The sequence below is a fragment of the Diorhabda carinulata genome, chromosome 4 (genome assembly GCF_026250575.1).
Source record: "Diorhabda carinulata isolate Delta chromosome 4, icDioCari1.1, whole genome shotgun sequence".
In the NCBI taxonomy this organism is placed as follows: Eukaryota; Metazoa; Arthropoda; class Insecta; order Coleoptera; family Chrysomelidae; genus Diorhabda; species Diorhabda carinulata.
In genome coordinates, this window is record NC_079463.1 from 29,244,695 (window position 1) to 29,259,530 (window position 14,836).

General features: G+C 32.6%; 2 protein-coding genes across 2 annotated transcripts; one reads left to right on the forward strand and one right to left on the reverse strand.

Moving 5' to 3' along the window:
• Positions 1–409: 409 nt before the first annotated feature.
• LOC130892551 (splicing factor 3B subunit 5) lies at positions 410–863 on the reverse strand. The gene has a single exon (XM_057798009.1). The coding sequence runs from the start codon at positions 756–758 to the stop codon at positions 501–503; it is 258 nt and encodes an 85-aa protein (XP_057653992.1). The 5' UTR covers positions 759–863; the 3' UTR covers positions 410–500.
• Positions 864–938: 75 nt separating this feature from the next.
• LOC130892819 (N-acetyltransferase ESCO2) lies at positions 939–7,327 on the forward strand. Its single transcript, XM_057798464.1, has 4 exons — positions 939–1,235; positions 1,292–2,992; positions 4,116–4,283; positions 4,341–7,327. Exons 2-4 carry the CDS (start codon positions 1,298–1,300, stop codon positions 4,668–4,670), a joined length of 2,193 nt encoding a protein of 730 aa, XP_057654447.1. The 5' UTR covers positions 939–1,235; positions 1,292–1,297; the 3' UTR covers positions 4,671–7,327.
• The last annotated feature ends 7,509 nt before the right edge of the window (positions 7,328–14,836 follow it).

The following is a 14,836-nucleotide window of genomic DNA, read 5'->3' on the forward strand; positions in this document are numbered from 1 at the left end:
GTATATATAGAGATCTACTGGGTTTTTATAATATTTATTATTTGCTTTTCACTTTTTGTAGCTTAATTGTGGTAAACATACAAACAATTCATTTTATGATATATATTTTTGACTTGAAAAGTAAGACATTGCTTCTGACCCTTGACACAAATTGATGAATATTTTTTCATATCATATTAATAGAAATTCAATTGTTTAATTAATCTTAAATTTCATAAAACTAAGTTTTCAATATAAATTCTAATAATTTGTTATGATCCATGTAAATAAAAATTGATTATATACAAAAATTTCACAAAAAGAAAAAAATATACATCAATACCACCCTAGTTTATTTAAATATACCTTAATTTATATGACAAACATTTTTCAAATTTTCTTGTAGGATTTTATGAAAATAAACGAATAATTTTATATTACTTATGAAAAATTTATTCGGCTGATAAATTTAAAATAAGAAACCTGATTATAATTTGGATTATGAAACAAATTTCCAACATTTAATCTTCGGGTTTATCTGGAGGGGGTCCACAAGGCTGTAACATCTTTTCCATGAGATTGAACTTGACTCGAGCCTTTGCCTCATTTTCACAAATAGCGATATAATTGATCAAATCAGGATGTCCCAAATAGCTTGAAAAACTATCTCTGTGTTGATTAACTAACCATTCGTATTTTGTTGTATCGGCATGGCCTGTACCTATATATTTGGATTGCAGATGTTCTAACTGGCTGTGAATATTGTATCGATCACCCATATTAACTTTTTCAAAGTTACAGTATTTTTAAATTCTTTTTTATACTTAACCTCTTTGATAGGTATATTTTATACACAAACTAATTTTTCATCTAATTGTCATTGTTGTACTTTCTTCTTCTTCTTTTTATTGGCTTTTTTGCTTCATGTAATTAGTCATTTCAATACGTTTGATTGATCTAATATTACATGTAGGGTTTCTACATATATAAATTCTATAAATGCAATTTGAGAAATTTTCGATGAATGTAATGAATAAACAATAGCAATAAGCTCTGATATGTTATTTTTAAATTGTGACCCTTCTTACTACGCCTATGGTTCGAACAGATGGCCGTTGAAAAAGAAATGACATTTGGCGCCAGTAACATAAAGGAGGCAAGAAATCTCAGTTGGAACAATGTTTTCTTGGATTGGTGGCACAGTGATGAAATAAAAATTGACTATAACATTTGAAAAGTGAAGAGCGAATGTAAAGGTATGTTATATTTATGGTTTTTTAATAAGTCTGTTTTAAAATAAACTAATTTGCAGCATAAAATGAATCTCAAACATGTTACAGAAGAATCCTCATATTTTAACAACTCTCATCCGTCTTCTAATAGAAGGAGATCATTATTTCCTTCTGAAATTACAGACTCTGAGTCAGATTCTGACTTAGGACATATAAGTCCTCTAAATTTTGACACTAGCTTTGAACTTGGGGATTTTACACCTCTAGCTTCAAAACAGAGTAAAAATGATGAAGAATTTGAAGATACAGTTGGAGAGTACGATATCTTAGGAATATTACAGACTGATGATTCTCAGGAGGCTGTACCTCCTCTATATCTCAGTCCGCTTTACAGAAAAGCTCATTTATCTGAAACCCCTCAAACATCCCCTACATCTATTAAACTCAAAACACCACATGATTCCTCTAATACCAATACAAAATTACCCAAACTTTCACGTAAATCTCTTTTAGATTCCTCGGAAGTACCCAGTAAAAGAAAGATATCACCTGATAATTCTCCTGAACAAAGTAAACAGATCAAACTTGATCCAAAATCCTCTCGTGTACGAACTACCTTATTTCCTGAAGTAGATTTTGCACTTCCTACAACATTATTTTATCCTAAAACAGAGTCAATGGACAAAAGTACAGAAAAGAAACGTGATGTATCCAGATCATCTGTTGTATTTACAAAGAATCAAAAAATTCGTTCACGTAAAAAAATTGGTCAAATCAATGCAGGGGTTCATCATAAAATTAAGCGACCTAAACCAAAGAAATTACATAAAACTAGATCAGTACAGAAAAAGTTGAGTGTTTCTGAATGCAATGCAATTTCAGACTACATTGAATCTCTTAAGCAAGTTCAAAATTCTGCATTGGCCCCTAAGCTGATTGAAAATAAAGAAAATAATGTTCCAGAAGTGTTACAATTTAGACAAATTACACCTGCTAATGATTTATCCAAGCAAATTACTACAGCCGAAATTAAAGATTCAAGAAAACGTGCCTTAAGTCCAGATCCTGTACCAGATCCAAGCAGAAAATTTTTTAAATTTTCAAGAGGTAAAGGTGTAGTTAAGATGAATAAATCTCTTCAGTTAGAAATGGACCATGGAAAGTTATCTTTGATTAACAAAAACAAACAAAAAAATCAAAATAGGATCAATAGTTTCAATTTAAATTGTTCAGACGACTTAATTGAAGATGAATCAGAGACATTGAATACAAATATTGAAGAAATCATATGTTCCCTAGAAGAAGAATCTGTTCCCGAAAAAAATACAATTGTTCTTCAAGCTCATAATTCAGTAATCGCTTCTGAAAACTCTATACTTCTCCACCAGCCAAATAATGCTGCCGATCTAATACTGTCCCCAATTTCACACATGTGTGATGTTACTTCTGGCTTGGCCTTGAATTCTCCTAAAAGATGCAGAAATTTGAATCCAATTTTAGATGGAATAAATAACACTTCAAATTTGGAGAAAAATGATAAACTCTTCCCAGTTTTTTATCCACAAACTGCAAAATTGAAGCCGAAAAATACTGAAAAAACTGTTAATGCAGATAAAAAGTTGAAAAAGCTACCACCATCTCAGATGCTTCTGGATGCCGGCCAGAAAAAATTTGGAATGACCCAATGCAATGAATGCAATATTGTGTATCATATGGGAGATCCCAATGATGAAATGATGCATTTGAACTACCATACTGCTCAACATGTTTTACGATTTCCTGTGAGTAATTATATTTTTTTATTAAATTAGTAGCTTAGATAATTATATATGATATAAAGTTAATCATAATGATTCATAGTAGATAATTGATAATTCAATGGTAAATATCCGTCTAAGTTGGAATTTCTTGAATTGTTATTGATATTCATACTGAAGACATACCATTGCAAGATCACTCACAATTACACTGTCCATCATAACGAAATAAAGCTTGACGTGATGAAATTGTTTGAACCTTCCATATATCTCATATCCGTCTTAAATAACCAGATGTGTAATTTTGAGTGTTGATGTAGTTATTGTAAATTGTGCTTTAAGTATTCATTTCAATAATTCTTGAAATTTATCATTATTGGACTGTTCATTTTGATGAAATAATAAGTATATATATTAGATAACTATTTGATTCTATTGGTTTTGCCTACATGAAGATCTTCTGAACTTAAGTGCATCTGGCAATGAGTTGAATAGTTTATCTCGACAAATTAATGTGTTTAGGGTTTGGTTCAAGACATATGAGACTTCATTGAACATAAAAATAGAATGACTGCAGTAATTTGTTTTCTACCGTATGTTTCGATCTTCTATTGGTTAACCAGCTCATATTTTGATCCTTAAGTTTTGTATCTTGTATGCTCTAATACTCTATGTTTTATTGATATTAATGTATTATGTAAAGTTGAGTACATCTAATTATTCAATTTGTGAAATTAACTTAATAAAATTTGTTAGTGTTAACAATTTTGAATGAAAATTACTATTTCTGAGACATGTTAGCAAAAGTACTCCAGATTTAAATTGACGGTACTTAAGATGTGATGGATTTGATAAATGAGATAGAAAACATTCGTGCCTGACTTTGCTAAAGTCTTGTATGTCAAGAAACGCTGATATACAGAGAAGAAACTCTTGATTAACTCATGTTTTATGGTTGAGTTATTTGTGTAAGATGCAAATTTGTGATTTGGAACCAGGTTGAAATATTTCACTTTCTGGACTAGGCCAAAAAAGCATTCGGAAAATAGGTACTTTCCAGATGGTTACTTGAAAATGCTATTTCTAGATCAATAATTCCATTATTTTCTTATCAAAAAGTTTCTTGTTATTTATTTTTACCACTTAGGGATGGAAGAAGGAGAGAATTGTACTCAATCTTCAAGATGATAGTAGGATAATACATATTGTACCAGGTGACTCAAAAATATGGTGGAAAAAAGTCGGTGATTTGATGGAGATCATTAATCGAGAAATGGGATGCTATAATATGGATTTTTCCCTTGATAATTGTCAGGTAAGTTTGAAACAAACAACAAAGGATTTTTTTCTAATATGTATTTAATTTTTTAAGGCATTTTTGTACATAAAAAAGAAGATAATCGTAGGATGTCTCGTTGCTACTAGCAAATCTGAAGGATACAAATTACTTTCTCCCATTGAAAGTGAAGTTGATGTTTGTTCCGAAGAAAAATATCCAATCAAATGCGGAGTACCGAGAATTTGGGTATCAGTAAATAATAGAAAACAAGGAATAGCTACAAAAATGATGGATGTTTTAAGGAGGAATTTTATTTTTGGGTATACTTTAGATAATTTTGATATAGCTTTCAGTTCACCAACTGACGATGGCAAAATATTTGCTCAAATTTATTTTGGAACTAACAATTTTTACATATATTAATAGTGAATAAGTTGCCTTAATAACCCAGATCCTCGAATACTTGAACACTATTAGTGAATTAGTTTAATGCCTTGTTTACTTCTGGTGACAAATGCTAAGGCAGTTTTCAATTCTGAATTAATGTATATCCAAATCGGCCATTTTAGAGTTTTATTAGTTATAAGTTTTAAAAATATTTATTATTCTAATAGTGAAGCTTACATGTTACATACCTCTCTTATTTTTATATATTAAACTATTTTCTCACTAGTAACACCTACCAATCATCTTCATTTGTAAATGGTTTTTCAAACCAGTAGGCAATATTGCCTATTTTGCTAAATAAATCCTCTCCAGAATAGAATTTCAATATTTTTCTTGTGTTTATCTGTTTGTCGGATCATTATCTCTTGCATGTTTTACATTTTAGTCATTATCCATTTTTATTCAGGAATCTTTTATTTTATCTACTCAAAAACATATTCTGTGAGATCTTGTGAAGAAGTCTAGTACTTTTTTCATTGCTTCGATCTTTTTTTCTGGTGTTTTTGTTTCTTGTTGGATCAATATTTATTGCAAGTTCTACGAGTCAGTTTTCATCCATTTTTATTTTAGAAATTTCTATAACGTATCTATTTAATTACATATTTTACTTATTTGATTTAGTCAAGACAGTCCTCATCCATTAATTTTTAAAAAGGTTCTATGTCTTATATATTCAATTATATCTACTATTAGATAAGTGGTATTATGAAGAAGAAGTCTAGTACTCTTTTCAATGCTTCGACTATTTTTTTATTTTTTCGTGTCATTTCATTGTTTCTTGCAAGTTTTACTAGTCAGTCTTCATACATTCTTATCTTGGAAGTTTCCATATTATATATATTCAACTACATCTTCTATTTGATATATGATATGATAAATAAGACTGATATTTTTTCTTTTGCTTTTATATTTTTTCTTGTATTTCATTTTTTGTTGAATCATTGTCCCTTGTAAGTTATACAAGTCAGTCCTCATCCATTGTTTTTATGTCTATTCTGCTATTAGATACATGATCTTATGAAGAAGTCTAGCACCCCTTCCATTGCTCAAAGTTGTTTTGGGATCAGTCTTTTGTTAGATCATTATCTCAGTCAGTCTTTGGCTATTCTTATTTTGCCAAATAAAGCCCCTTCGGAATAGAAGAAAGTCGATGTTTTTTCTTGTGTTTATTTTCTTGTTGGATCATTGTCTCTTGCGAGCTTTATTCTTTAGTCTTTATCCATTTTTATCCCGGAATGTTTTATTGTATATATTTAAAAAGATTTTGTATGTAATAAATGATCTTCTCTGAAGAATTCTAGTACTCTTTCCATTGCTTAAATATTTTTTCTTGTGTTTTGTTTCTTGTCGGATGGAAGTTTTATAAGACAGTCTTCATACGTTTCAATTGTTTGATGTTTCTATATCATATATTTAAATGCATCTTATATTTGATATATGATCGCGTGAAGAAGAAGTCTGGTACTCTTTTAATTACTTTAATGTTTTTTTGGGTATTTTTTCATCATTTCTTAAAAGCTTTATAACTTGGTATTCATCAATTCTTACTTTGTAAATTTCTGTATCGTACATCTTCTAGTTGATATATGTTTCATGAAGAAGAAGTCCAATACTCTTTCCTTTGCTTCTATGTTTTTTTTGTATTTCATTTTTTGTTGGCTCATTGTCCCTTGCAAGTTCTACTAGTCGGTTTTCATCCATTCTTATGATGGATGTTTCTATCTACTCTTTCCATTGCTTCGGTGTTTTCTTTTGTTTGAAGTTTATTTCTTGCAAGTCTCTCTTTATTAATTTTTGTTGAGGAATATCCTCCTTCATACATTTAACTGTATCTTGTATTTCCTGTGGTCACAATTTCCAAGGTAATAGGATTCTAATCAAAATTTTGTATATTCTCATTTTGTTTAGCCTGCATATTTACTGATATAAATATTTACATATGATCCAAGTATGTTTTGCTTCCACTGGGAATTGTTTACTCATTAACATTTGTACAATATTCCCTTTAAAAGATTTTGTTTTAGATCATGACTTGATTGTATCTTTTACTTCGATTACTCTTGCAAAACCTAGGATTTCTTGGTTAGCATGTAGGTGTTGTTTGATGTTTTCCTCTTCTTTACATATACCTCAGAAGTCTGTGTTATTATCAGGGTGTTTGTTTATTGTAATTCTCTCTGCCACAGCTTTCGCATTTTCCTCTTATAAACTATTCCGTGGTTTGTTGCCCTAGTTATTTAGGTATATCCAAAATTCTTGGTTTCTGGAAGTTGTTCCATTGTTTGTTTCTATTTTTTTTGTTCATATATTTTATTTTGATGATTGGAAGGAACAAGATTAACAGATTCAGTTTGCTGACGTAATTCCCGATATAGTTGTTCATTTTATTTAGTTAAATAATACAAGGTACAAACTATTAGTTAAGTTTAAAAAAAAATTAGTTTTTAGGTCTGATTTTAACTAGGATCTGGATTTATAGCCAGTATTATTTATTTTTTTTTGTATAACTGTTAAAATAAACTTTTAATTTTTTATATTTTAAGGAAAACCATGGTGAATATTTTTTTTCTAAAGTATTTTAAAGATTTGTAAGTTTTATACATTTTTGTCCAGTGATTAAATACGTTATTTTATTCGATGTTTTTTCTTTCCACATCCCCTTTTTAATAGATGGTTGATTATATAGAACATATGAATAACATATGAAGCAAATAAATGACAGGTGACGCCACTTCCTTCAGCGAGTATACCATTACTTAAGAAGCTCTTTTATTCTACTCACACATTGACAAATTTATATTTTTGACCAATGTATATGAATAATTTCAATTAATTAATTGATAATGTGATATTTTTATAAACTTAGCCCAAACAATAACTAAGAGATTAGAGATTTACCGATAAAATATTAAAATATCGTAAAAAGTAACAGAATCATTAAAATATCAAAGACAATTTGATCATTTCATTGAACGTTATATTTATCACATTTTCAATACAGTTTGTCCCAAGTGTAACCGTACAATCCCGTTTTTCGATAGTTTATTAAAAAAGTTAATGACTACAATTATACCAGATCCATTTTTTACCACTGCCCTTTTTAGCAGAAGGTTTAAGTACTTCAAAGGAGTAGTACGAACACCTTGGGAACTGAGATACAAACTGCCCAGAAAATAACATCCTTTGGAAGGATATTACGTATTTTGGAAGCGGACCAATGAGATGTAGTCTTGTATAAAATATCTTTTAGGTATAGGTTCAGAGTAGCTGTAAAGCCAGTTCCATTTTTTGCCACTAGTTTTAAAAAAAGAATTAAAAAGGACATGGCCTGCAGATTCTACGAGCAAATCAGGAAAACACCAGAGTATCTACTCTGCGAAGGTCCTGCCCTTTTTAGCAAAAGGTTTAAGTACCTCAAAGAAGTAGTACGAACACCTTGGGAACTGCCCAGAAAATAACATCCTCCTATTACGTATTTTGGAAGCAGACCAATGAGATGTAGTCTTGTATAAAATATCTTTTAGGTGTAGGTGCAAAGTGGATGTATAATTTTTTGCCACTGGTCTTAAAAAAAAAGACATCCGTAGCTTGGCGTAGAAAGTCGAACGTTTTCTTTAGTTTTGACAAAGAACTCTCTCAACGTAACTTATGCAGAAAGCAGGGATTTTCTATCTTCGTAACGTAGGAGTCAGATAAAACGAATATATTGAAAAAGTGCTTAAAACGGGACAGTTTGAGGTTAATTTTAACATATGTATATATGTGAGAGCTAACCACGGTTTTACTCACAGGTCTTGAAACCAAGACAAATCTTTACAGATCGGCGTGGTTCTCATGCTGCCCGGATTTTAAGTGTTTGAAGTAGCCACTATCTAGGGATGGATACTTACAACATAAACGACTATTACATATAACTTTTCTTCTTAAATTTAAGCTGCATGCGCTTATTATCCGGTGGCCACAAAGTGAGATAACTAAGTGTTCATGGAATAAATCCATCCCACTACCCTCTTTCAATGCCTGTATATGCAACCATTCGTGCGTACACAACAATTACTTTTCAATAGATAAAGTACTACGTGCACGAAACCCATAGGCTCGACGCTTATAAGCTTGGCACACAAGAATCAGTTGGTGAAAACCACGTGTCACTAGATGGCGCTGAATTTGGTTTCTATAGCGGTGAACAACAATACAATCTATAAGGGTGTTGACGCGGTTTAGTTTTTTATGTAATTATAGTGATTTCGGTAGAGTTTTTTTAATTTCCGACATTTCCTAAATGTGAGGTTAGAACAAAAAGTTGTGCTTAAGAATCGATATTGAAGTAACCTTTTTTAAAATCATGAAATATGTTGGAGTCAGAAACAGACAACTAAAAGAAGGAGAAGCGATTTTGAAAGCGGAACATATAGTATTATGTGGACAAACTCATAAAACATTAAAAGGTTATGTCTACAGACGTAAGGTCTAACTTCCCAGCCTCATGAGATAACAAATAAACTGAATTATGTGGTTAAAGATTTGAAATGCATTTGATCGTGGAGGAAAAGACTTAAATATCTATACGAAACTACCAAAAAGGTGCACAAGAGTTTTATTGACCACTAGAAAAGGATTTTAACAACTAGTACATTTGTAACCCTATAACTTTTACAACGTTTTTATTATTTTCGAAGTGCACCTTATGGATGTGTGGTTTTTATCTCAGAAAAGTATTTTAAACGGGTATATTATTTTACTATTTAGAATATAATTTCAAATAACACTTTCTATTGTTCATAAAACAACAAAATTAGTTTGTAGTCTGGCTTTATTGCTCACATCTATTGAAGTTTGAAAGAAAATTTACAGATGTCGCCCACTTCGTAATTTTCGCCAATAGAGGAGTGTTGACGTCACACATCGCCATTGCTAGCGCAGGTCAGGAATCACTTTCCAAACAAAGTTTTAACTGCGTTTCCGATCGTATAGATGTTTGGTGATTTGTGATTTTTTCGTATTGTCTCTGATAAATACTAAAAAATACCTTCTGGAACAAAACACCTTACCATCTTATACAAAAGTAATTAAACACTTTTTAAATAATTTCATTGAACGCACAGAACATCTAACCAAATTTGTTTGGAATGTGAACTATAACAATATGATCGTAATGTCACGCTTCGGTTGCCTATTGGAACAAACTTTGGCAAAAGTTTTGTGCCAAGTGTCAAATTTGAAAATTTGTCACAAATTAATTGTTTATTTGTTACCGAAATAAAAGATACTTGATTAATTGAATATAAAATACGAATATTATGGAGAAACTTCTTTGAAACCATATTATAAACTATCTATACCTTCTTAAGCCCTTTTATAGTCTTCTTCATTAAGTAATAACGCATATTCCATAGAAAAATTTGTTGTAGCAAACACAAATGTATACCTAAATAAATCGAAATGAATTTAAAATAAAAGTACACAAAACGTCAATTCTACAGTTTATGTTTTCAGCGTCTACAAAACAGGCGTTAAAAAATTGTCTTCTTGCCGGGAAAAATTGTCAAATTTTAACTTCTCTCTTTCTATTAGAGAATAAGAAATACTGAGGTCATCGGAAAGAAGTTAGATATCCAGAGTTTGTTCAAAAGCTGTTATTAAGGCTACAAATATCAAAATTGCAATCTTAACCTAAAACCATTATTTTAGAATGACGGTATTGGTCAAATTACATGAGGGGCAAATAAATATAGATATGGAAACGAACCAGTTTTAAAATTTGAAATTACCTAATAAAAAATATGTATTTTTCAAGAATATCTATCATAAATTTTCACAATAACCGCATACGAGCAGACGAGAATCCCTATGAGATTATAGAGCACCATTTTCAAATTTTTTTTTCAGTGAACGTATGGATTGGTATAGTAGGGGATAACTAAATTGGGCTACATTTTCTGGCTCAGCCATTAAAAGGTGTTTCGTACACCAGTTTTCTCGAAAATGATCTCCCTGAACTAATTAAAGACATCGTACTCAATATCAGACAAAGCATGTGGTTCCAGTATACTTCAGTTGGATTGCAACATTTAGATGCAACATAATTCAACCGTTGGATTGGTCGAGAAAAGCTCCAATATTGGCCTCCTCGATCTCCAGAGTAAAATCCTAGTAATTTCTGTTTATGGGGTTACCTTAAATCATTAGTCTACACGACACCTCAATCGACGCCTCAGGAACACAGTAATATCAATCTGCTCAGACAGTAGAGCTGCCTTACAAGCCATAACGGCGCTCTAGCTTAGTGCTGAAGTTTCCTATAGAATCTGGCGATAGCTGCAAGATCCAGCTCGTTTGAGTGCCCGGTCACTCGGGCAATAAAGGCAATGACGAGGCGAATTTAATCGCCAGACTGGGATCAGCGAACTCACCGAGAGGCCCAGAACCCATCCTTGGTATGGCTAAAAGCGTTGCTATCAAGCAACTCTCAATGGTTTACTCGCAAGGTGGGCTCGGCAGATATGGATATATAGAGACACCTAGCATGAGACAAGCGAAGGCACATATATATGGACCTTGTGCGTCTCACACCAAACAACTGTTCCAACTAAACACGCGCGAAATCCGACTCTAGCTGGAGACACTGCCATCTAAGATCACACCATGGGCATCATAGACGATCCGGAGTGGCGTTGATGCATATAGGAGGACGTAGACCACGTCATCTGTGAGTGCCGTGTACACATACGAGCGCGGTTTAAGTATAAGCCAAAGCGCCTGATCGGCTTTTCAAAGGACATCGATCTTTGGTAAAGTTAAGCGGGCTTATCTGAAGGTCTACGTGCTCAATGGCCCCTTGGCCGCTCACGATGTAACTATGAATCTTTGAACGTGTACGGCAATCCACGGCTACGTTTATGTATTTGGTTTGAGGTGTTTATTTCCAGCATTTATTATGAATCGTATTACATCTTTACCTCAATCAATTTATTAAAAAAATTTTATATTATGGTATTTATTTTTGTCTCTGTGGCAATTGGTATTGGAAAAAATTATGAGGATGAAAAATATTTCTAAATAAATCGAGGATTTTAAGATTTTTCCACAAAACTTCATGTTGATAAAAAGTTTTGATAAGAAATGAAGTGAGGGTTGTTAATTTCACCCCCGTATAATGTAACAAAAATATTGAAAAGATATCCGTAGTTAATCACGTTAAGTGCACGAAAATTACAGAAATTACTGAAATTTTAGGAAAAAAAAAAATAAAAACTCAATTTTAGTCACCACCTTTTAAGTGTAATATCTCGGAAAGGGGTGGGCTCAGGAAATTTTGTTATAGGAAAGACCCATCTTAATTTCATACAAGCAATTACCTCCTGAATTTATTTTGTCGCATTAATCTAGAAACACCCAGTATATTGTAGGTTCCCTTACAAAAGAAATAGTTGATGATATCTGTACCTAGTTTAATAATATTATAAAAAGCGTATTGACAGTTATTAAATGGAAGATTTATTATTCTGTAACGTGTAACATATTTCAGAAGAATGTCTATGAGAAAAATAGTGAGAAATCAATATCCAATGCCATTTTATACACCTTGCGGTGTACAATAGATCATAAATTTTCATTACGTCCTAACGTTGAACAATCCTGATGGGTTATTTATCGACTTTAGTGTTGTAGTGAAATTATTTATAGTGGTGATTTAATTGCTTCCAGGGCGAACGTGTTGCGAATTTATTTCATTGAAATGATGTAGATACGTTCGCGTTATTTACGTATGTAAACTAGTATTAAATTGGTTTTATGTCATGTGTAAATTTCTGAAGAGAGCTCATTAAAGTGAAATGATACAAAGTTTGGATCTAGAATTTATTATGTAAAACGAATATAGGTATATCATCATTTATGGTAAAATTGTCAATATTCTATTTTCACTTATGTATATTGAAAGAATAAATTAGAACCTTAGACCAGAGGTTCCTTTACTATTTTTAAAATAATGGAACAATAACCAGATACCTCTTATTATATAGAACCCCATATTCAAACGGTGTCTCATAAGTAATGTCGGTTTTCAAATGTGAGTAGTCCTACACCGGTCATGTAGAACTAGAACCTTCCTTAATCATATAAAACGAGTGCGTCGGTGCGTCGGTGCAACGTGAGTAAGTTGAGTCGAGTAATCGCAGCGACACGGCTGGAGAAGGATTTTAATTGTACTGCGAAATAGTGTTTGTGAAGGTATTGTGCATTTGTGCATCCATAATTGTTGTGTCGAGTTCCATAATTGTTACGATTTTGGAATAATGACACAAAAATTGCATATTTTGTCATAGAAGGGAAAGGTAAACCACTGTGTTTGTTTTGTAATCGAATAGTTGCTGTTTGTAAGGAGTTTAATTTGAAGAGACACTATGATCCGAATCATAAGTCGAAATTCGATTGTTACACAGAAAATATAAGAATTGATAAATCGTCATTTTTAAAATCTAAACTTCAAGGTCAACAATCGATGTTTACTAAAGCTATTACAGAGAGCGAAGATGTCCTGAAATCAAGTTTTATTATTGTATTAGAAATCGCGAAAAGATGAAAACCTTTCACTGATGCTGATTTTATTAAAGATTGTATGTTGGAAGTTGCCGACGTTTCATTTCCATCTCAAAAGTAAATAATTCAAAATATTTCGCCCTCACTCAAGAAACACTGTTGCTTCAAGAATAAATGATTTATCTCAGAATTTGGCTCTTGAACTGAAGGAGAAAATTAAGGAATTTACATATTTTTCACTGTCCGTTGACGACTGATACTTTTGATACAGCTGAACTTGCTGTTTTTATACGTCATTGATGACTGCTTGAATTCAGCGCGGCATACTTTGAATTAAGTTGCGGATCACATTCTGGTCTATGTTATCCCATTCCTGCAACAGCAATCTTCTCAGCTCCTGGGCAGTTCTTAGTGCTGGTGTGTGTCTGCGGATCATTCGTCCCAACTCGTTCCAGACATGTTCTATGGGGCTCATGTCTGGACTGCGGGTTGGCCAGTCAAACCGCCTAATTTCTATCTCATCCAGATACTCCCTGACAATTCGGGCTGTATGTGGTCTCGCATTATCTTTCATAAAAATGCCACGTTTCCCCATAGTGAGAGGTTAGGGAGCCATTTTCTATGAAGACCAACTCTGTACGAGCTTGTGCAGTGGTTCCCGCCCAAACCATAACTGACCCACCGCCAAATGAAAGACGCTCGTCAATGCAAACTTCAGCATATCTTTCCCCAGGTCTTCTCCACACTTGTCGACGTCCATCTGACCTAGTGAGGCAAAAACGCGACTAATCTGAGAACAATACCAGTCATCATCATTCCAACAAACGTGATCTCTGGCAAATGTCAATCTTGCAGTCCGATGCTGGCGTTGCAACGGGGGACCTGTAGCAATTCTTCTGCATAACAGTTCAATAGCATGAAGTCCATTCACTAACGTTGACATTTCTCACTTCTTCCAACTGATTTCGCAGTGAAACCGCAGTAGCTGTCCTATTCCGCAAACTTTTGGACACCAAAAAACGGTCATCTCGTTGAGTGGTAACTCTTTTTCTCTCAGACCCTGGTTAGGTTACTACAAAGACTAGCACCAACACTTTTTGTAGTTTCACGTGACCTTCGACCATCCTGTAACGGCGCAACAATTCTTGCCAGAACAATCGGATCTAAAGGCATTATGGGCCTGTTAAATCACTACACAGGCAAAACAGGCAAGGGAAATATGAATGTGCAATTAGCGCAAAGGCACATTTTTCATCAAAGTCGTACTCTAATACATCGAATGACAGCTAATGACAGCTGTCAAATCTCGGAAAAAATTTGCTTTAACGCCTACAAATCCTTATCAATATTGACGCTAAAATTATTCGCAATCTCTGTAGTGACCTCAATTTTTTTCTCGCCAGTGTAGTACTATAAATTTTACTTAAATTATTTCTCTTTTTCGTATATTAGATTCCGTTCCAAGAATTTTTGAATCTTTATAATTGAATTTATGTTTTTTTATTATTTCATGGTTCGTTAACGCAGTTTTCTTTTTTTTATCGAATTGAAGACCTTTTAGTCTATTTTCTAAATATTGAGAGGTCTGCCCTATGTAGACA